The sequence below is a fragment of the Neurospora tetrasperma genome (genome assembly GCF_000213175.1).
Source record: "Neurospora tetrasperma FGSC 2508 unplaced genomic scaffold NEUTE1scaffold_1, whole genome shotgun sequence".
NCBI lineage: Eukaryota > Fungi > Ascomycota > Sordariomycetes > Sordariales > Sordariaceae > Neurospora > Neurospora tetrasperma.
In genome coordinates this window covers 4841140-4862475 of record NW_009799099.1, presented here as the reverse complement: position 1 = coordinate 4862475, position 21336 = coordinate 4841140, and the positions used below count along the sequence as shown (strand labels likewise).

The 21336-nt window shown below is 52.4% G+C and overlaps 6 protein-coding genes across 6 annotated transcripts; 2 read left to right on the top strand and 4 right to left on the bottom strand.

The window, feature by feature from the left end:
* Positions 1-722: 722 nt before the first annotated feature.
* NEUTE1DRAFT_77414 (uncharacterized protein) lies at positions 723-2501 on the bottom strand (the record flags this gene model as incomplete). The annotated part of the gene is made up of 2 exons (XM_009850169.1): positions 723-1839; positions 1927-2501. The coding sequence occupies 2 exons, from the start codon at positions 2499-2501 to the stop codon at positions 1155-1157; spliced, it is 1260 nt and encodes a 419-aa protein (XP_009848471.1).
* A 557-nt stretch (positions 2502-3058) lies between these two features.
* NEUTE1DRAFT_77411 (uncharacterized protein) lies at positions 3059-5455 on the bottom strand (the record flags this gene model as incomplete). The annotated part of the gene is made up of 1 exon (XM_009850168.1): positions 3059-5455. The coding sequence occupies one exon, from the start codon at positions 5453-5455 to the stop codon at positions 3059-3061; it is 2397 nt and encodes a 798-aa protein (XP_009848470.1).
* A 2029-nt stretch (positions 5456-7484) lies between these two features.
* Positions 7485-9855, top strand: NEUTE1DRAFT_128018 (uncharacterized protein; the record flags this gene model as incomplete). Its single annotated transcript, XM_009850167.1, has 2 exons — positions 7485-7873; positions 8014-9855. 2 exons carry the CDS (start codon positions 7485-7487, stop codon positions 9842-9844), a joined length of 2220 nt encoding a protein of 739 aa, XP_009848469.1.
* Positions 9856-10579: 724 nt separating this feature from the next.
* On the top strand, positions 10580-11128 carry NEUTE1DRAFT_77405 (uncharacterized protein; the record flags this gene model as incomplete). Its single annotated transcript, XM_009850166.1, has 2 exons — positions 10580-10889; positions 11046-11128. The coding sequence occupies 2 exons, from the start codon at positions 10580-10582 to the stop codon at positions 11126-11128; spliced, it is 393 nt and encodes a 130-aa protein (XP_009848468.1).
* Positions 11129-13127: 1999 nt separating this feature from the next.
* Positions 13128-14723, bottom strand: NEUTE1DRAFT_128016 (uncharacterized protein; the record flags this gene model as incomplete). The annotated part of the gene is made up of 2 exons (XM_009850165.1): positions 13128-13848; positions 13921-14723. 2 exons carry the CDS (start codon positions 14721-14723, stop codon positions 13128-13130), a joined length of 1524 nt encoding a protein of 507 aa, XP_009848467.1.
* Positions 14724-17837: 3114 nt separating this feature from the next.
* Positions 17838-21197, bottom strand: NEUTE1DRAFT_77403 (uncharacterized protein; the record flags this gene model as incomplete). The annotated part of the gene is made up of 1 exon (XM_009850164.1): positions 17838-21197. The coding sequence occupies one exon, from the start codon at positions 21195-21197 to the stop codon at positions 17865-17867; it is 3333 nt and encodes a 1110-aa protein (XP_009848466.1).
* Between the last annotated feature and the right edge of the window lie 139 nt (positions 21198-21336).

Here is a 21336-nt window from a genome sequence, read left to right as displayed (position 1 = left end):
TCAGGACTGCCGCATTGAGGTCATTTGCGATGGCCATCGTCGAACGAAATCGTGGCGCTTGTAGCAGAGTCGCGGTTGAAGAGGAGCCGACCAGTTTGGTTGTGCAATGGTGGACGGGCCGCTAATACGCGAATACAAACGGGGACGAAATGATTTGGGGAATTATTCACCACTGTTCATGACGTTGCTCCTTCTCGAAATGGGATCGTGGGGTAACAGTGCCGTTGTCGCTTCCCCGGATTTTGGAGAAATGCCAAATGATGATCGGCGTTGGTCGGTGTCCTTTTCCGACGATTTATCCGCCTGGTTTTTTTTTTGTTGGTTTTTTTGTTTGTTTCTTTTCTGGTTTTCCTTTCGTTTTCGTTTTTCCGTCTTTGTTATTGAAATATTTCAGAAGCACATTTATCGAAAGGTAACTTCTGGTGATTCCTCCTTTCCTCACAACAGATGGAGTTTAAACCGACCTCCAAGTCCCCCCTTCCCCTCACTGATCCAAGCTTCTCTTTCGGTCAGCTTTTACCCGAAGACCGAATGCCCTATTGTTTATCTATTGTCTTTTACCTAGAACACTGATGACAACCTCTGTTCATCAAGAGTTTTGTTCTTTGCTGTCTAGCCTCAAAACTGGACCAGTCTTTCTTCAGGATATGGTACCAGACACCAAAGATGCATGCTTTTCCACCCAACTTTTCGTTCTGAATTGTCCAACTAACTACTCAACACCCAAACATGTGTAACAAGAAATCTTGACAAATCTAGCGGCTCCCAAACCAGAACCGAGAAGGGTATCTAGCACTAAATGCTGTGTCAACTACCGGGTATGCGATCCGTAAATGCGCGCGCAAGACATGCTAGATAGAAAGAAAGAAAAGAAAGGAAAGAAAAGAAGCAGAAACAGAAAACATTTTCATGACACATGAGACCTCCCATTCTTCAAACGCTGTGTCACCCTGTTAGGGTCTTCCCTCCTTTGATTTTGTGCGCTCCTGCACGTCGTGACATTGTAGTCCAACTCGTCTTCACCAGCTTTGTTTTGCCCACTTGAGCCTCCATCGTAGTAACAAAGAGCACCCCTCTTACGGGCCCTTGTCAAGGCATCATAGCCACCCGCTTAAGCTGCGAAAGAGCTCTCACCGCCCCTTGTTCTCAGCAGCTCAAATCAGAGCAAGAACCTGGTCATGACTCTCAATCCTTTCGAGCCTTTCACTCCTCGCATCATTACCCTGTTCTTGCTGCTGTTGCTCAGGCTGCTGCTGCTGCTGACCATCTTCCTCTTGCTGGCCTTCCGGCTGCGCTTGCAACATGTCTTCTGTTTGCCCTTTCTGCTGCTCCTGTCCCTCCTCGCCCTGCCCCTCTGGTTGCCCCTCTTGCTCCCGTTCCTGATGGTCATTGTCCTCACCTTCAGGCTCATCCCTATAACTCCTTGTCTCAAAATTCTCCACCCCCGCATCCTCATCGGCATCAGGCTCATCCCTATACCTCTCCACCGCAAGTACCCCCTCTCCAAGATGGCTCACACTTTCAAGGTCGTCATTCCTCACAAACAGTCTCGCCGTCGCGTCATTATCCACATCACCAGCGCCCACCACATCCACCGCCGTTCGGCGTTGCTGACGGTTGGACCACCACTTGGGTGCCTTGAAAGTCGGTCGGGCGCACAAGTTCCTGGGCCGCGAGACGAAATCGTACCAGGGGATCTTGGGCCTTGAGGTTGGGCGGAGGCGGCTGCTGCAGTTGGGGCAGTTGGGTGGCAGGGTGTGCCAGGCAGCGTACTGGACTAGTGGGTAGAGGGCTAGACCGATGGCGAAACCGCGGAGGGCGAGGTAAGTGTGGATTAGGCTTCTCAGAGGGGAGAGGGCGGATGTTAGTTTTGTGTCTTTAATAAGACTACACCGTGGAGTTCAGAACAAGGGTGGGACAACTTACAAGTTTGCCAACAAAGGAATGGTAGCGTAAGCAGCCAACATGGCCAGCTTACCGCCCAAGACGGGGTTGATGATGCCCGTCCTGCCCTTTTGCGTGTTGATCCACGTGAAGACGAGGACAACCATGACGCCCGCAGCCAGGATGCTGTCAACCAAGAAGATGAAGATGGTGTGAGCGTACAGAGGGGTCTTCTTCTCCTTTGCCTCTTCCTCCCATGCGGGTGTCTGCTCCGCTTGCGATCTTTCCGACGCCGCATACCCTGGCTCTTCTGCGCCTCCTTCGATGAGTGGTTGGCTCGAGCTGATCCCAGCCTCATCTCCATTTCTGACGGACTCGAGATCGTTATCTTCCTCAGCATGTCCGATACTCCGACGATTGTTTTGCTTGCGCTTGCTGCGGCGGCGATATGTTAAGAGCAACACCGAATAGCCAGCGGAGAGGGCCATGGGAGCAAAGCCAACAGCTGGTATGGGGTTATGTGAGAGAACGCCATGAGTGATACACAGTGGGAGAGAGGGGATGAAGGTTATGGCAGTGAGGATGCGCAACAACGGTTGCGTGTCGCTGTCGCTCATCGTGATAGCAGCGCTCTAACAGCAAGTGGAAAGATCACGAGTAAGAAACAAAATATGCAATGACGTTGGCGCCTGACGCCGGTGGAACTTGCGAGTTCCTGTGTGATCAGCTTCTATTCAGAGAGATGAAGCAACTATGAGTGGTTGAGAGGAAAATAAGAAATGAAAAACTAAAAAAAATTCAATAAGATAAGCTGAAGACGAGCGAGCAGAGAACCCGATGAGAAGAGGGGTTGACATGTGGTGTTCGTTGGCACCTGTCGAGCTAGTGTGTGTTAGTGTTAGTGTCGGTTGCTTCCTTATCAGCGCCAGACCCTGGACGTTGCAGTGAATGGAGCTTATCGCTGGCCGCTACGGTGCTCGTAGCGCTCCACAGTGGGGATTATTGTCACGTCATTGGCTTTGCACAATCCGAGGAGCCGAGCTGGGAGATATCGCGAGGGCACGTGGGTAGAAAAGACCCAACTTGACTTTCATCCTCTCCAAATATTCCATCTTCATTCTGATAGCTTACAGATCATTACTTCCGACGTCCTGCCTCTCTTGGGGCTTTATGATCAACGTAGGCGCAACTCTCGCTCCTCGAGCACGTCCTCAAATTGTCCCCCCGCTACCCGCCTCCACCGTGGATCGACAGTGAAAGTCTCGCAACAAGATGTCACGCGCTCATATATCCATTTTCCACCACTGTGCTCAACCGGCTGAAGCAAGAGGAACCCGGCTGAGACCGTCTTGTTCAGGGAGTCTACCGTCTTTGCAAGGAGCAGGGCGACAAATTTGTGTTCCCTTCCCTTGAGCGCTGCTAGTATATTCGCTGGGATGTTCTGAAAAGGAATACACCACCTAATAGGAGAGCAGAACCGCGGGTCAGCATACACCCAAGGCAAACCTGCCCCTGCAAGAGAAACCGTAACGTCGAAACACGTTCCCTTAATATCCAGAAACTTCGGGTTCAAGCCGAGGGCCGAGTTCTCGAGAATTCTTCCTGCATCTTTCTCCCAGTCCAGGTCCCTCTGGTGGTCCTCATACACTGCGCGGACAGCACATTTCGTAAACTGAGAGTTACCGTATGGGTTGCTCACTTTCAGCACACGCCCGTAGGTGCTTTTCCATCCAACCCATGACCAGCTTGGGAAGCCACTCCTCCGTGGTCGTATTAACCTTTTCGACGAGAACCCAACCTTTGGCGTGTCGATGGGTCTGAGATCCCACTCTCCGGCCCATAAGAGACTTCGGGTGAGAACGCTCGGTTCGCAGAAGCTCTTATGCTTCTGGTTGATTTCGCCATCAACTCTTGTTCTCACATCACCCGGTTGATGCACGGAAGTTTGGGAAACCAAAGGCAAGCCACACAAAAAGGCAACATCGCTTTCTTGGCTATTCTCTGTCCGATACATGTTGAAGATGCCGCTGATTGCATCTAAAGCATCACGTTCGAACGAGAGGTTCCGCTCCAAAAACTCGGTGATTCGATCCCAGACGGTACTCGCGTCCTTGAAATCGGCAGGCTTTGGAAAGACCGGGTCCCTGGAAGTCAAAATTCGTCGGTGTGTTGATGGAGCCTGACTTTCTTCACAAGTCATGGACTGACATTGGAAGAACACTTGGTTGTCGGTAAAGACAAGTCGCCGCTTGGAAAGCAAGGCTTCTTGGTATGTCCAACCTCGAGTGCTCCACGACGAAGCTCTGATATCATTGCCTGGCTCGGTATGCAGCATCAGCGATAGGGGGCAAGCACTATGCTTGACCCACGGTTGCAAATTGCGTCCTCTCGAGCCGACTCCCGGTAGCCCGTACTCCGCGTCTTGCCCAGCTGCCGCAATTATAGTCATCGCTGAACGGGCGTAAATTGTGCCCATAAGCTGAATCTGGATGTGCTTTGCTTGCTTGTTGCGCTGTGGGATACAATATCTGTCCACCCACAGGTACCTGAATCCCAGTTCTTTGACTACTTTGACGGAATCCTCCACGACCTTGGGTAGATGAATGGGAAGCGATGAAACCGAACCAGCCTCCTCGACCCTCTCGTCTGTGCTGCCTGAAGATTGCCCCCATACATAACTTAGTGTCACGTACACTTTGCCAACAGCTTCGGAGGCCGGTATGATACGTCGGGCCATACAGTCGATGAACCGAAGCCCTGGGATAAGATCGAAGCTTGGGAGGCTGTCGAGGCAATTGTTTCCGTGGAACCTGGCACAGCCATCAAGCCAGTCCGCAATGAACCTATAGTTTTTCAGGCGTGGGTATACCCTCCTCTTTTGATAGATCTCGTCCAGGTGGGGAGAGCCCGGAAATCTGGCGAGGGCGGGCTGAATAGAAACGGGAGGGCCAGTGTCGAACGAATTATAGTTAGGTCGGGGGCCGACGAAATCCATGGTATTCCAACCGTTGAACGGGTCTTTGAACAATACGAGACTTGTTCTGTTTGAGAGGCCGAAACCTTGGCGAACGTTAAAAGCATGGAAAAATGCACACATAGGACATGTATCCATGTTGGCCCAGGCAATCCTTCTTCCTTGGTTCGGAGGGCCAAACGGGCCAATCTTGTCAAAGTCGATGCCCATGCATTTGTTGCAATATCGTGAATGAGTAGAGGCGGATTGATGAACGATATTTTTCCTGTAGATAGACCGTCTGATAGCATCTCTTTCTTCTATCCACTGCGCGAAACGCTTTTCTGTCCACCGCCTGAAAGCTTCCCTTTCTTCTGTCGTCAAGGGCCTGGTAGCATGTGTTTCTTCTCTCCGCCGCCTGAGAGCATTTATTTCTTCTGTCCACCGCCAGAAAGTACGCCTATCTTCTGTCGTCCACCGCCAGAAAGTACGCCTATCTTCTGTCGTCCGGTATCGTGGATGCCTATGATCGATCTCTGGTATCTCTTTAGGTGGTTTACAGTAACAATGTACTCGTCTGCTTTCCCCAGAGATAGCTATGGCATCATCTGCAGGCATTAAAATCAGCTCGCTATCAACCCCTTGATTTAACTCTGAAGTATCGTCCATCGAGCGTCGTTCGCGATGTTCAGGTTTTATCACGAGTCCGGGAAGGCTAGGTGGTGGGCAGATCCAGTCCGGTAGAGATTGCCAATCGGAACCATTTGACCAGATAGTTGGCTCGCTATCAAACGATTGGTATGAATACGAAGCATCGTCCATTGTGCGTCGTTCGCGATGTTCAGGGTTTGTAATGATTCCGGGAAGGCTAGGTAGTGGGCGGATAAAACCGGTAGGTTAAAATCACGGCTTCAGGTAGGAGATAAAATGGACAAAGTCAGTTTGGGGGCATGAGCTGGTCAAGATGGCGCAGCGCATCCTGATGGGAGTTGGCCTCGACGTGGTCAGTCAGTGAGCCGCACAAATAACAGACCGGGAGGGAGATCATTGGTTGACATGGAGGTCAGGTTGTTGTCGCGTACGTCGAACACGTGCTTGCTCCATCAAAGCTGTTGCTGCGATTTGCTGTCATCGAATTTTGGAGGTTGGCAAGGCTTTCTTGTCCTCTCCGTACACCAGCAAATCCCCAAAGTAAACAAATCCCCACGGCCTAGTCTGTCCGGTGATGAAACGCCTAACAACTTGGTTGGTCAATGACTTCTGAGATTTAGGCACGGCGATGCCCGATCAGCCATGATATCGTGGCGCAAGTCGTTGGGAACTACTCCAAGCACACGTGGTTGGCCAAGACAAGTCCACGGCCGGTCTTAGGCTGCATTTGTTCTGGTATGGTTGTCGTATGAATGGCTTTGTGATATGGATGCATTCGCCCAAATTAGTCTAGAGAGTAGAAGAAGAAGAAGATACACGCGGGTCCTGCAGTTCCGCCAGTTTTAGGTGAAGAGTCACAGCTTCATATGGCCATTGCAACTGGTTTTCCAGCGTTGCTCACGGTTGATGGGTTAAATGAAAGGGAGTGGGTTGGTTGATCAGGCTGACTAACGGTTTACTACCGTGACCCACGGTTAAATACTGTACACCAGAATCCATACGTATGCCCCATTGCACCTTCCACCATTTCTGTACGAAAACTGTACAAAAAAGTGATCATTTGGTCGGTTGTCGTACAGAAATGTAATTTGCAACCCCATCGAATCAGTCTTCGCCGGGTTAGGGTTATATATAGCTAGAAAGCCGCACATTTTCCGCATAACCGTACAAGACCACCAAGATGCACACCAGCCCTAAAACGGAGTATTTACCGTACACACGCGACCGACACCTTGTGAATGCTACCTATATGAACTCTAAGGAAGTTGAGGAATTTAATGTAGCATAGGGGGTAATAGATGGTTGTACGGTGCATTTCAAAAGCGGCCCGAGCTTTACGGTATGGAGCTATACGTACGACCACCTCCTCTGTACGGCAACCGTACCAAAACAAATGCGGCCTTACCTCAGCCCTACAGTACCCAACCTGGGAATGCACTCAAAATCTCGAACAATTTCAACCCGTGCCAAGGCTGCCCACCGCGACAAACAGAACCCTTCTTTTGCTTCTTCGAGGCTTCCAAAACAAACACCAGATTTTAGCCGAGTTTGCTAATTGTGCGCCTCAAAGAGATGTTTCCACCCAGATGGGCTAGTTTGCTGGACGCTCATTGGCACCGGCAACCGAAATCACGTAGTTCATGCTTCATGCATGTAGACCCTGCTGTGTTGGCAGCCTCTCATCCACATGGCTAGGCCGAGCGCCCGGTACCTGGCATTGGGTACTCCGCAATCCCAAGATTCCCAACCTCGTCTTTTGATGTTTTGATTCGGAAACCACAAGAATGGCCAGATGGGCGGTGTCCGCATAAACGTCATTTTCCAAGATCATACCCAACCTTATTCAGGTAGCCCAAGTCCGAATTCTGGCCCACCGCTTCTTCAAGATGTTCTTTTCAATATCTGCAATTTCATACCACCACGGCAACAGCTGGATCTGTATGCCCTCATTCATTGTACGCCAAATAAGAGGTCCCTGAGGAAAATCCGAAGCAAAATGGCGGTCTCCCGCCCGAAACGATCACTGGCTCGCCGAGCGGTCGCCTTTGTGAAGAGACTCATTCACAAGCATCCGGTTCCTGATCTGTCTCTGCCTGTCCCCACAGCAACACAGGCAGCGTCCCGACCGGACAAGAAAACCATCCTGAAACATCCAGCAAAGAAGGACTTTCTGAAACAAATTGTGCCCGAGGCGGTTAACGACTGCCCGTTGCCGTCCTTTGATCCCGGCATCTTTCACAGTGAGTTGCTGGACCTCAAGCTGTATCCGGAGGTCGACCCCAATGATCCCAGAAAGATCAGGGAGCCAGAAGGGAATGTCCGTGAAGGAACCTATCTGGGTACACAGCTCGCCTTAACACAGGCATATGAGCGTGTTGAACAAACGTGAGTTGGCATCACCGGTGATGGTCACATGCATGGGGCGGTGAATATTGCCTGTCAAGAGGAAATTGCATGTGGCTGACTTCCATGTCTAGGTTCAACTCTCTTTTTGATGTTCTCGGTATTGAACCCACCTTTCCTAGATACGTCTCACTGGAGCAGCAAAGGAACATCTACCAATTTACATCCTATCCCAACAACGCGGACGGAACTCCTGCCGACTTCCCACCACATCTTCAGCATATTCCTGTGGATCAGAACCACACGGTCTTTGGCGTCTTCAACAATGCCGGTCTGCTCGAAACAGCAGTCATCTTGCAGAAACTCATCCCGGATGAAGATGGATTTATTGGACGGACGAAGCAGTGGTTGCTGGAGAAGGCTCGCGCTGCTGCGTATGGAGGTGAACCGGAGAAAGGCATCACCATCCAGGACGTTGAGGACTACAACAGGTTTCATCGCAAGGTAGGCACCGACATTGCTGGTGGCGGCAACATTGGCCTTCTGGACGACTGGTACAGCGACCGACGCTTCGCCGAACAGCAGTTCACCGGTACCAACCCCACGACCATCACGCAAGCCGGGAAGCAATGGATCGGCGAGTTCCTCACTGCCGCGAGAATCGGCGGCTACAACGCATGGATCTCAGCTCTGGAGGCCGCAGACCCCGCCTCTCTCTTCGTCCAAGACGGGAGTTACTTCCGCGACGCCGTCGGTGTCACCGACCCAACCGCCGTCCTCCAGCACAAGCAGCCCGGCAGCAACGACAACTGGTGCGTCGGCGCCGTGAGTCTCTTCCAACTGCACGACGACGGCAAGCTGCACCCGGTCGCCATCTGCATTGACTACCGCGGATCCATGGAGCAATCCGTCACGCTCTTCAACAAGCGCCTGACCCCTCGGGACTCGACCAAGACCGAAAAGACCGACTGGCCCTGGCGATACGCAAAGACCTGCGCCCAAGTAACCGACTGGATGCGACACGAGCTGGCCGTCCACCTCACGCTCGCCCACCTGGTCGAGGAAGCCATCATCGTCGGCACCAACCGGTCCCTGCCCATGGAGCACCCCGTCTACCGCCTTCTCTCGCCGCACTGGTACAAGACCCTCTCCGTTAACGCCGCCGCCCGCGCCACTTTGGTCCCCCAAGTCATCGTCGACATCGTCGGTATCTCGCCTGAGCAATGCCACTCCTTCATCCGCCACGCTTACGACACGTATGACTTCGTAGCCCATTACGTCCCCAACGACCTCGCCCGCCGGGGATTTCCCAACACAGCCGAGGGTCTATCCTCCTCCACCCGCTACAGGAACTACGCGTACGCAAAGGACGTGCTCGCCCTCTGGACCGTTCTGAGATCATACGTCGCCGAGATGCTCGCCCTCTCCTACCCCTCTGACGAATCCGTCGCTCAGGATCGCTACATCCAGTCCTGGTGCAAGGAAATGCGCCAGGGCGGCGCGCACATGTCCTCGTTTCCTGAAATCAGGGACTTGGAGTCCTTAACGGACGCAATAACCATGTGCATCCACACCGCCACCTCGTTTCACTCGGCCGTTAACTATTTACAAAATTTCTATCTGGCTTTCGTCATTGCTAAGCCGCCTATGCTTTGTACTGCCCCGCCTACTTCCCTATCGGCCTTGCAACAGATGAAAGAGCATGATCTTGTGGCTTCCTTGCCTATTAACAGGCAGCGCCAATGGTTGTTGAGTGCGCAGGTACCGTGGTTGCTAAGCTTTAGGACACCGCAGGATCGATCGTTGTTGAATTATGCGGCGAGTATGTGGCGGGTGTATAAGACGAAGAAGGGGAGGAGGGAGAAGATGGTTGCTGAGGCTAGTGAGAGGTTGTATGCGAGGTTGAGGGAGACGCAGAGAGTGGTGTGGGAGAATTCGAAGTCGATGGAGAAGGGGAGTTTACCGTATATGGTGCTGGATCCGGGGAATACGGCGGTTTCGATTTTGATTTGATGGTTGGTGTGACTGGATTCCTGGGGAGGTTTTCTCTTTTTTGTCCGATGTTGCGTTCTTATCCTTTTTTTTCGATTTCTTGTTGTCTTTGAAGTTTCTTACAATGTTTTCTAATATTGATGGATATGATGTTGACGAACATAGAAAGAAAGATCTTGGGATCATCATGGGAGGATGTTTGGTTGCGATTGCGTACGGTCGGAGAGGTTGTCTATTTTCATGTTTTTGTATACCGCTCTGAATATTAGCAGAGAAAGAAAAAGGTGCTGGTCACCACTCTAGATAGTTGTCATATCGTCATAATCTAATCAATAGTTTTCCATCAATAAGGAGCAGACATGAAGCCATCACCACATGATTGTTTACTTCCACTCAGGGGGGAACTTTTAGCAGTATCGCATTCCAGCGCATTTCCAGCAGCTGTCTTTCAGCGCTCTTCAGCGCTTATAACTAAGCCCCACTTTACAAGTCCCCTAGACCGCCAAGCCATGCACCAACGTCACACTGGCTCCAAACGATCCCCACAAAATTTTTGTTTCTGTCCTTCGGTCGCCTCCACTGAACCTCAAGTCCAGATCTGCTGAGTGCCATCTTATCTCCAACCTTCCATCCCACCCCGTCCTCCGCCCATCCATCCTTTGCGACCTCTTCCCGAACTTCTCGTCTTCTCACCCGCCGTTTTTTTTCTCTTTTCCGCCCTTGTAAATCAACCAATTCAAGTAACCACCGCCCACCATGCCCTCCGTCAAGAACCCCAACGGCCCCTCCAAGAACCGCCTGATCGCGCGCGCCGCCTCCCTGCGCAAGCAGCGCCAGCGCGAGTCGGCCCAAGGCAAGCTGGAGAAGATCCACAAGATCACCAAGGAGGACCTCGCGCGCGGCGCCCGTCCCGGTCTGCTGCCCAACAGCGGACCTCGCAAGGCGTTGGGCAAGAAGGCGCAGCGCAAGCTGGAGAAGAAGCTGGGGTATGCCATCCGCCGCAAGATGGAGCGCGAGGGACTGAGTAAGATGGAGGTGGAGAAGGTGGAGGAGATGATGGGTATTGGTAAGTAGAGTATTTTGTTCTGTCTAGTTCTTTCCTGGGGGGGTATGAGGGGGAATGGGGAGACGAGGGAGAGGAGGGAGAGGAGGAGGAGAAAAAAAGAAAAAAAAAAAAAGTAGCTTGCGAGGGCTTGCGCTAACAGGTTTGCGACAAACACAGGCAAGACCAGCAAGAAGAGCGCCGAGACCGAGGAGATCGAAGAGACCCCGGCCACCAAGGAGGTTGAGATGGATTTTTCCTAAATCATCATCGACTCCCAAACGAGTTACCACACCACCACCACCACCATACCGACATAACCATGCATTTACAACAACTGGCGTTGGGGGATAATACGGGACCATCAAAAAGGGACGATATGCGAGACAGAGAAGAAGAAGAAGAAGGGGAAACCATGGTGCCATCAGCAAGAAGAGAAATTATTGGACAGCAATTGCCTGAAGAAGAAGAAGGAGAGGAAAAGGATCAGCGTTCATCAACAAGATACCCTTGGCAGCAGCAGCAGCAGCAGCAATGGAAAGAGTGGAAAGAAGAAGAAGAGGAAGGCTTGGGTTGGTATCTATGGTACAGATACGGATGATTACTACCCTGTTCACCAGCCGGCCAGCCAGCCAACCAGTCATGTGCTGTTTCAGCTGATATCTCGAGAGATTCTCGAGAGCCAATGGATGGATGGAGCTCTTCAAGTCCTAGGTGGTCATGTCCCTTCACCTGTCTCTTATACCTCTCAACTCTCCCTCGGCATAATGTTCATCGAGTCAGACTGCGAGATAACTCCGGGGTCTTCAGTGGCTCTATCATTACGATCATCCATCCATCCGCCACACCCACACTCTCGTTGGGGAACGGCCAGGGAACGGCCATTCATCCGGCAGTTCTGGTCGTATCCCCGTGGTTGGTGGTGGTTCTTTCAGCAGCCTCATTTTGCTTGAGTGAGCCAATGGAGGGATCAGTTTGGAGGATCTGTTAGGAGAAAGAACCGTGAGACACACAATGTGGTCGACGAGATGCATACCTAACCATGGCGATTTTCTCTGCTAGGATCCATGGAAGGTTGCGTTTGGGTTTGGGTTGGCAAAAAGGAAGGAAAGGCGAAGGTTACCACCCATACCCACTAGACTAGTCAATCAAAATCGCATTCAAAGAAAACTTGTCGTTGTTCAGCGCAGTCATGGTTTATGCAGATGTGATTATTCTGTCTGACAAGTAACACTACTCTACCACTATATATATATATGTATACAATCTCCTCGAGGCCTTTCTAACCTCCATTTTTCAGACCTCCCCGCCATATATACACAGTACAATACACTAGAGACGTTCCTCTTTTCCATCCATCATTCTCCTCCTTTCAACAACGCAACGCTCCTCCTCCTCCTCCTCCTCCTCCTCCTCCTCCTCCTCCTCTTCCTCCTCTACAACCCAAATTTCGTACTAAAAAGCGGAACACCTCCCTCCCTCTCTAGCTAGGGCTCCTTGAATGGGTATGGGTATCATGCGTAACGTGATCAATGCTTGTAGGTAAAAATACATGCCAAACAAACCTCCAGTGTAGTGTAACAGAGTAAACAGTATCAAAACAAAAAAACAATCTAGGCTCTTTCTTCCACGGTACATTGATGAAATGCTGAAGCCCAATCGATGTCTGTGTGTGTGTGTGTGTGTGTGTGTGTGTGTGTGTGTGTGTGTGTGTGTGTGTGTGTGTGTGTGTGTGTGTGTGTGTGTGTGTGTGATCACTCTAATACGAATGGTTGAGAAATACCACAACCACCTAGCCAAGCCCGTCAACACCTGGGAAAATGCGAAAAGAAGCAAGCGGAGAGAAGAAGAAAGAACGGAAACCCCCTCCGAACCGCGAAAAAAAAAAAAGGAAAAAAAGGAAAAACGAATTGCTAAAAGCATGAAGGAAAGAAGAATGCGAAAGGTTGATATGATGTGATGGAGGTAGAAAGCAAAATATAACAAAAGGAAAATAAAGAATAAGAACAGAAGAAAGAAAAGGAAGGAAGAAAGAGGTAAGAAGGAGGTTAAGAAGATTGCACGCTCTGCCTGCGTGCGTGCGTGCGGGTGCGGGTGCGGTGCAACAACACCTACCTACATTGGCTCACTCACTCACGCTGGCGCGACATTTCCTCCTCTAGCACCTCCATCAAGCAGCTCATCTCCCTCGCGTCGTCGTTGGAACATGCGCGCTCATCGTCTTTTTCTTCCTTCCTAATACTCCTAATACTCCTAATACTCCTAATACGACGATGCCGTCGCCGTCGTTGTTGCCATCTGACCCGTCGGCGGGGGCCCCATGTTATTATTATGATTATGATTATTGTGATTATGGTTGTTCCTCGGCGCCATAGCCTCCGTCAGTGCCTGGAGCTTCTGCACCAACAGCGTTGTCTGTTGGGTATTCTTCTGCACTTGCTCTCTCAGCTCCTCGTTCTCTTGTCTAAGGCGCTTGACTTCCTCTCGCAACTCGGATGTCTCACCACCGCCAATGCCAACGCCAAAGTTGTCGTCAAAATCGCGATGACGCCGTTTGCGCTTTAATAGAAGCTGGTGGGAATGGGATTGGGGTGGTTGTGGTTGTGCTTGTGCTTGTGCTTGGCCTCCAAACGAGGTGTCGTCACTGGTGGCTTCGTCGGACTCGTCCGCGGCGCCCACATTGGCATTGATGCCGCCGCCGTTTGGAAGGATCATGCCTATCCCGCCGTTTGTAGTACCGTCTGCGCTGTGGGTGTGTACCCGCCGGAGATGCTCGTTTAGGTTTTCAAGCCGGGAGAATCCCTTGCCGGTGGCGCGCTTACAGCTTTCGTGAGGACAGTGCAAGGGGTTTTTGGGGCCGCCATGCTTGCCGTGAACTTCACGTTCGTGACGCAGAAGGCCGCCCGAGTAGGTGAAGCCTGGTAGCTTCTCGCAGCCTACGGCGCCACATTTGTAGGGACGGTCGTGCTTGTCCATGTGTTTACTTTGAGAATTGTAGTTAGTGACTGCTTCTTCTTCTGGGGAAGGGGGTTGATCAAGGAAGAGGAAAACTTACTTCCATTCGCATTTGCGACCAAATTCTTTGATGTCCTCCGCGCATCCAGGCCACATGCAAACAAATTTGCCTTCGGCATTCTTGGTCGCCTGACGAACCGGCTTGGGGATAGGCTTGATTCTCCCCGATGGTGCTGGCGTGCTCGGCGACTGCTGCTCCTGTTGGGTATGTGAAGGTGGCGATGGCGCGGCTGGTGACAAAGGCTGCGTTATTTGGGCAACTAGTTGTGGAGGTAGCAGAGGGTGTACAACACGAGACTGCTGCTGCTGCTGCTGCTGCTCCAGTGGTGGAGTCAACTGGATAGGCAAGGAAGCTTGAACGGCCAGTGAGCTCGAAACGGGTACGTCTACTGTTGATACCGGGGCCGGTTGAGGTTCGGGTTCCGGCGCCGAAGCGGCGAGGTAGTCATTGAGTCGGGGATCCGTCTGAACGGCGCCGAATGCGGCCCCTGCGGCGGCGGCGGCTGCATGTGCGTTGCATGTGGCACGGGCAACTTCCACCAAGTCATTGGATAGGTCGCTCACAACGACATCATTGGCGTTTGTGAAGCGATCAGTGTCGCCGGGTGAGCCATGGTGTTGCTCGGTGAGTTCTTGATGATTGTTGGAGTCGTGGGGGTGGTGAGCGTCATGAGCTTGTGGGTGAGGGTCATGAAGGGAATGCTCCAGTTCTTGTTGCTGGGTTTCATGGGTGGTTTGTGAATGGTGTTGTTGATGATGAGAATCATGCGTGATGTGGTCATCAATATTCGGGTAATTCTCGTCCTGGAATAATTCCCGCTCTTCACCGTAAACGATACTCATGTTGTCGTTAACTTGAAGTTTCACCGTGCGCGACGGTGAACTTGAACACGGTCAGACAGACGACTATATCGGCTTCTTCCTTGTAAGTCAGCCGCCAAAGACGCTGTGAGTGGTGAGATGCTGATGGCTTATATGTCGAAACTCTTGAGGTACTCTTGTGAGAATACAAGGTTTCAACAGCCGATCTTTAATAGGCCGCCAGTGTATAATCGAATCTGGATATTGACCTTGCCCTCCGCGGTTGGCGGCGCACCTTCTCTTACACCCCTATTTGTTGATACTGTATCAATGTCAATATTGGCGCTGGTTGGACAGGCGACGGAGGTTGATACCTCAGGCAATTAGAATTTTGCTTCAGGTTGTGAATTTCGACGTCCGCGTGGGCGCGCGCTGTCAAAATTTTGGAGGGGTTCGGGTGTTGTGGCTCGGTTCCCGGCCCGCCGATGCACGACACGTGCCAAAGGTGGTATCTGACAGCTGCTGGACAGCTGCAAGATTTGGGGCTGAATGCTGAAAAGAGGCCTCCCACGTGACTCAGCTTCTGTTAATGTTAAGTGTTAGTGCAGCTTGTACTTTTCCAGCTTGCCCTGAACAACAACGATATATCGAACTTCTTCATGATGCTCACCTTGATGATGGCATAACCTTCTAGATATATCTCTTTTGACATTAATGAGAAGGCCACGGAAGTGAGTCGCAACCCGGATGCTGCTCACTCAGGTATCATGGAAACCAGACCCTACTTTCGAGGCAGCCGTGAGGTTTCCATTGCTTCGTGGTCGCGCGCCTCATCACGGAAAGTGACTCACTGGGGTATCACGCACCATGGTCCCTGGCTGAGAGTAACGAGGCGACATCGCCAATGGTCAAGCTAGGTTGACAGAGCATGGCGCAAGGCTGCAGCATCCAATCGCAATATCTCGTGAGCTCTCCATCAAGTCGCTACCCAGCTCGCCTTCGCAAAGCATGGCCCAAACGTAGACCGTGGCTTCTACGATAGCCACGACGCTGTCTTGCGACATCAGCCTCATTCTCAGCAGCGGATCGTCTGTCTTGTCCAGTCGGATAGATGACTACCAAGCCATCCCAAACAAGTGATCTGCAATGCGAGAATGGCGACCTGAAAGAGAGACCAAGCTAATGTCGGTAGATAGGTCTAAGGCGACATATGCCATTGTATGCCCAGGCCGAGTTTCTTTTGACTGGCCTTCAGTTGGGACACCGAACTGCGGAGCGCTTGGGGCTGCTTCTCTTCCAGACACTCAGACGTTAGTAGAATGCAAATCTCCGCTGGCGCCTGATCGCCAACGACTCGCTTGTCGATACTAGCCTAGGAACCTGGTTGATCATACGGGATTTTCCGAGAACTAGGACGTATGGAGCACTTGCTGGAAGTCTCTTTGGGCGTACGAAGCAAACGCGTCCCTCAACATCAATCGTCATCAGATGCCCAAGATGTTACAGCCGAGTGTGGCTCTGCTATTCTTCGTACTTTGGGGAAGTACTGGGAAAGGGTTAGTCTGGAACAGGTTACCGAATGGACGTCACATCTGGCCGTTGCCAAGAGAGAGAGAGGGGGGGGGGGGGGGGGATGAAACTGCCCCTGGCCTAACCAACAAACTTGAGGCATCACATGTCTGGAGATGGTAACTGGGGTGACACTGACCATGTGAAAGTGCTCTAGTAGTAAAGGTAAGCCGCGTTGCTTAGCTTGCTGGCTGTATAGACAGACACTGCGCCGTACAGTGAAAGCTCACACCGGGGTGAGTGAGTCACGTATAACTTCCGAGTGATGATAGTGAGACTGAGCGGCTGCGGGGATGAGGAAAATGTACCATCGTGAACTTTATCTTTACGCGGGTCGTGAACGGGTGTGATTAGTCGTGAAAGCCATGGGCAGTAAGTAGTGTAGTGTAGCGCACATGCGTAGGTATGGCTGTGTCCATGCCCAACGATATCTCGCCGCAGCCGCTGCTTGACGTGACGCGTCTTGTCTCGCAGTGCCTCCGCGATTCACGGAAGGGGATGGTGATGTAGTAAGATCCCGGCGACGATCCAGGCAGCTTAGACAGCTATTCGGGCCATCCCGCGGTAACATGCCTAAGGTGGTCAGTCAGCACCTGCCAGACCCCGCGCTTTCGGTCAGCTATCCAGGGATGAGACCGGGATTTCCGTAGTAGGTAACTCCATTGACGGCGGCGACTGTGCCTTGATTAGCTTGACTGATGTGACAACAAACGTGATAATCGCTTAGCTAGTATTGCGTATTGGGCTGGGGGCAACTTGGCAAAATCGCCTGTGTGCTCGCTTAAAGGGGTTGCCTAATCCGCGGTGACAAGCTACGCAATCTCGTTGGTAATGTGCTCCCTGGCGAACATGGACTAAAGTGTCATATCAGTGTGAGGAACACAGAAAGCAGGTACTGTCACGACATCAGAATAGATGACCAAGCCTTGTCAACACTCAGTGATGTGAGAATTTTGACAGGTCTGTACAACCTGACGGCCTCGTCATGCGCAAGGGAAAGGCAGGACGGAGTTTATGGCACTTCCGGACCTCCGAATGACACCACCTTGTATCACTTCGCCCGTTGGTGCCTTCCCAATTGTGCGGTCACTTGCTGTCTTCTGACCGTGTTCTCAGGCGACAATACAAGCAGTCACAATGTTATCTCACATACAAAGAATGGGGCAACTCGCGAGTTCACCAAGCAAGCCTCATGAAATCAAGAAAACAATCACCTCCATTACATCAAGCATCGAGCTCAAGCTATATAAAACTATATAAACTAACTAAAACCAAAGAAAAAAAAAAAAAGTCGTTACTTCATATCATAATCATCATTTTTCTTTCACATCATCATCATTAAAGCATTATGATCATCAACCGTCCCGTCCGCTCCAACCAAAGCCCATATAACCATCCGTGTACTTGTATGCAGCCGTGGTCCCTCCTCCAATGTCTCCTTGTCCCCTTTCCCCATCCAGTCTATCTATCTATCCTGAAACCAAGTTCCCTTCATGCTGTTGTCCATATGATGCCATCTTTTTACGCTTCAGACGTATGTGTCCGACCAGTCAATGGTACGGACTTCTCTATACTTTTCTTTCACTTCTTCTTGAGATGGCCCAGCATCTTCACTTAATTTCCCTTGTACCCTAAAACGCTGTGGTTGGTCATCAACGGGACATGGGTATCCCTGGTCCCAGTCGTCCCTTTGCTATAACCACTGGCATTGCTCTCAGTGCTTCCGTGTCCGTACTTGTGGTAGTGATCCCTGTGCTCCTCCCTCCTTTCTTTCACATCCCTCTCCCTTTGTCTTCTTCCCGCATCATCTTCACTCCTCCTCCCCCGATGCACCACCGTCTCGGTCCCGGCCATAGCAGAGATCCCGGGGGTCCCGGTTCTAGAGGGCACCGGAGTACCATGCCTCGAAAACCCTGGCGTCCCCGCCCTGACGATACCGATCAACCCTTCTTTGAGTCTTGTTCCAAGTCCATGAGAAGAGGAAGAAATGCCATGGTGGGAAGGAGGAGGAACGGTAGGCGGAGCGCAGGTATCCCCGCAATCGACGTGGTGTTGGTCGTAGGGGATGCTGAAAGCCAGCATGTCCTCATGATCTTTGTCGCCGGTGACGGCCGAGGTGGGGGCAGACTCGGCGGCGCCAGGTCTCGCGCGTGAGGCGTTGATCGCGGCCATGACGGCTGGCGAGTCGTGTCCGTGGTGGCCCGAGTGTTTGCGTCTGTGGCCATTGCCGGTGTGATGATGATTGTGGGAGTTGGCGCGCTTGATGGGGAACGGGTTGGAAAGTTGTGGTTTAATGGAGTGCGAGTTGGAGCGCTTGGGCGGTTGGGGACGCATCGCTTGCGGTTGAGGTTGAGGTTGGTCAATAGATTCCCTTGTAGAGGGGGGACCGTAGGGCCCATGAGCGAATTCCTTGCTTAGTTTCTCGAGGACTTGTTCCCGGGCCTTTTTGAGGGCGGCGGCCCGGTCTTGCTCGGATTCGACGTGGGCCTCAAGGTCGGCGAAGAGGGAGGGGCCATCGGGATTGGAGGAGGTAGAGTCGCGGAATAGGAGGGTACCAACGGCACCGCCGCGTGCGTTTTGTGGTCCGCTGATGCCGAGGAGGGGACCGGTTTTGGAAGAGGGGTCGTAGACGGTTGGCGAGAGGACGGCGGGGGAGGGGTTGGCGTTGAGAATTGGGGCCGTGATGTTGAGCCGGACAGCCTGAGGAGTGTCCAGGGATGGACGTGGGGAGAGAATATGATCTTGCTCCGTCATCCGGGGAGGAGAGCGGGGAGGGGTGGGCGAGGCATAGCCGGGTGGTGGTGGTGGCAATGCTTTGTCTTTGTTGGACGCACTACCGGCAGATTGGGGAGGTGACGGTGGGAGTCGCTGAGCAGCAACTTGTGGTGGTGTGTGAGGAACGTTCTTGGGTTGAGGAGGTTGAGGTAAGTCCTCATCATCAGCGCCGTTGACTTCCGACATGGTCTTGAGTTCTGGCAAGGTCGGAAGAGTCGTGACCTTGTCATCCTCCGGGTAGTCTCGACGGTGATGACGATAGTGCTTGCCTTGACGAGAGCTCGAAGAAGAACGAGAACGGTGACGATCGCTCGAATCGCCACGGCGGGAGTAGTTGGTCTTGCTTCGACTGAGGCGTCCCTTGTCCTTCTCTTTCTCGCTGCTGCTGCGGTGCCTGCGCTCATCATCGCTGGCATGTTCGCGGCGCTCGCGGTTCCGGCGACGCGATCCACCGGTCTCCTCTCCCTCGGTGATGCTGTCATCTCCGTGATGGTGCTTCTTCGAGCCCTTCTTGCGGAGACGCTGTTTCTTGATCCTCGTGCTAACGGACACGTTGGTACCCATATGCAGACCAGCAACATCCACTTCCTCCTCGCGCTCTTCGCGAATCGTCGTGATCGTACCGCTCCCTCTTTTGTCGACCCTTCCACCATCGTGGATGACAGTATTAGTAGTCATACCACTCACAACGGCAGCATCCGTCACACCCTTTGCCCACTCCTGGACTCCCATCTCCAATGCATCCACGCCATCCTCAAGCCCCCCTCCATTGAACAACATCGTCTCCAACTCCAGGTTCAACAAACCCATCTTCATCGCTGTAGCAGCCGACGACTCCGTCAACAGTGTCTCACAACCATCCGTTGTGCTCGACAACCCGCTCACCTGCCTTCGCTGACCCTGCCTCATCACGCTCCCACTCTCCACACTCCCACTGATCGACCGTCTGCACCAAATATCCCCCCTTTTCCCGCCCTTGGCCCTCCGTGCCTCTTCATCAAACAGCGGCTTGAGCGCCTCGTCCCACGTCCCCTCGCCTACCAGCAAGACCTCCTCGAACTGGAACTCCTTCACTGTTCGCATGTGTCTCTTGACTAACCCGTTAACCTGGCTAGCGTTCATTGTCGCGTTTCGTACCGACAGATACTTGAGACGTGGCATGTCTATATCCCTTCGTCGCGGCCTTTCCGGTAACGGGCTCATGGAGTCTATCAAATCATTGGGCTGTTTCTTTCGCTGTTGCTGTTTTGATCTCGCGCCGGCAGGAGCGAAAAGGGGATCTCCACCAAGTGCTATAGGGCAAGGCCCCTTTCGGTGTCCATCCCAAGTGAAACTAAGCTTTTCCAACCGTGGAGCAAACCCGCGAATAAACTCATCCATGATCTTCAGGTGGTCCAGTCCGGGCGAGGTAGGGTGGTAGAAATCCCAGCTTTCGACGCTGATGTACAGCTTGCGGATTTGTCGCCAGCGACGCTCGGCCGAGGGGGAGGAACCGTAGCCGGAGCCAGGCGTGTGGCGAAGGTAGTTGAAGGCTGTGGGGTGAACGCCCGACAGCGAAAGCTTGGAAAGCTTGGTGAGCGGCGCCCGTTCCAGCGAGATGCGCAAGCTGATCAGTGCGTAGTCGACGCAGTCCCTGCGGTACCGATCCTGGGGGTTCTGGCCGGGGGTTTTGATGGAGAGGTGCCGCATGTTGGGCAAGTGGCGCATGGCGTGGATGAAGGAAGGCACGTTGGAAGCGGCGTGGAACAGGGGTGGGTACTGCTCCGTGAGGATCTGGCCTAGTTCGGAGTTTGTGAATTTCGGTCTGACCAGCGCCGCGGCCATGGAGGTGATGGGTTGGTAGAGGAAGGAGATCTCGCGGCCTGTTGTCGGATGGATTAGGGGCGGGAGGAATGTAGCGTCCGAATGGGGGAAGTAGAAGGTCAGGTGCTCGACATGATGGCCAATTCGACTGAGGGCGCAGATGCGTGTTTGCTTGGTGAAGGTGTTGGCTGTGAAAGTTACGTGGGTTCGTAGAAAGAGTCGCTTAGTGAGGAGGGATGAAAGCGTGGAGTTGGCGGCGCGGACGGCGCAGAGGTCGCGCTTGTCGAGCAGATCGAAGAGTCTCTCGCGGATAGTTTCGTGTTTCCACAGGCAGTAGATGTCTGCGTGTGGTTTGGTATTAGGTGCCATGCTTGCCTTTGCATGTCTTGGACGATGTGGTTGTGATTTTTGGGTATATGAAATGATGGTTGAAAGTTGATTACTCTGATATCACCCCGTTCTCCATGGTATAGAACTCAAAGTGAAGGACGAATATGATTTGATGAAC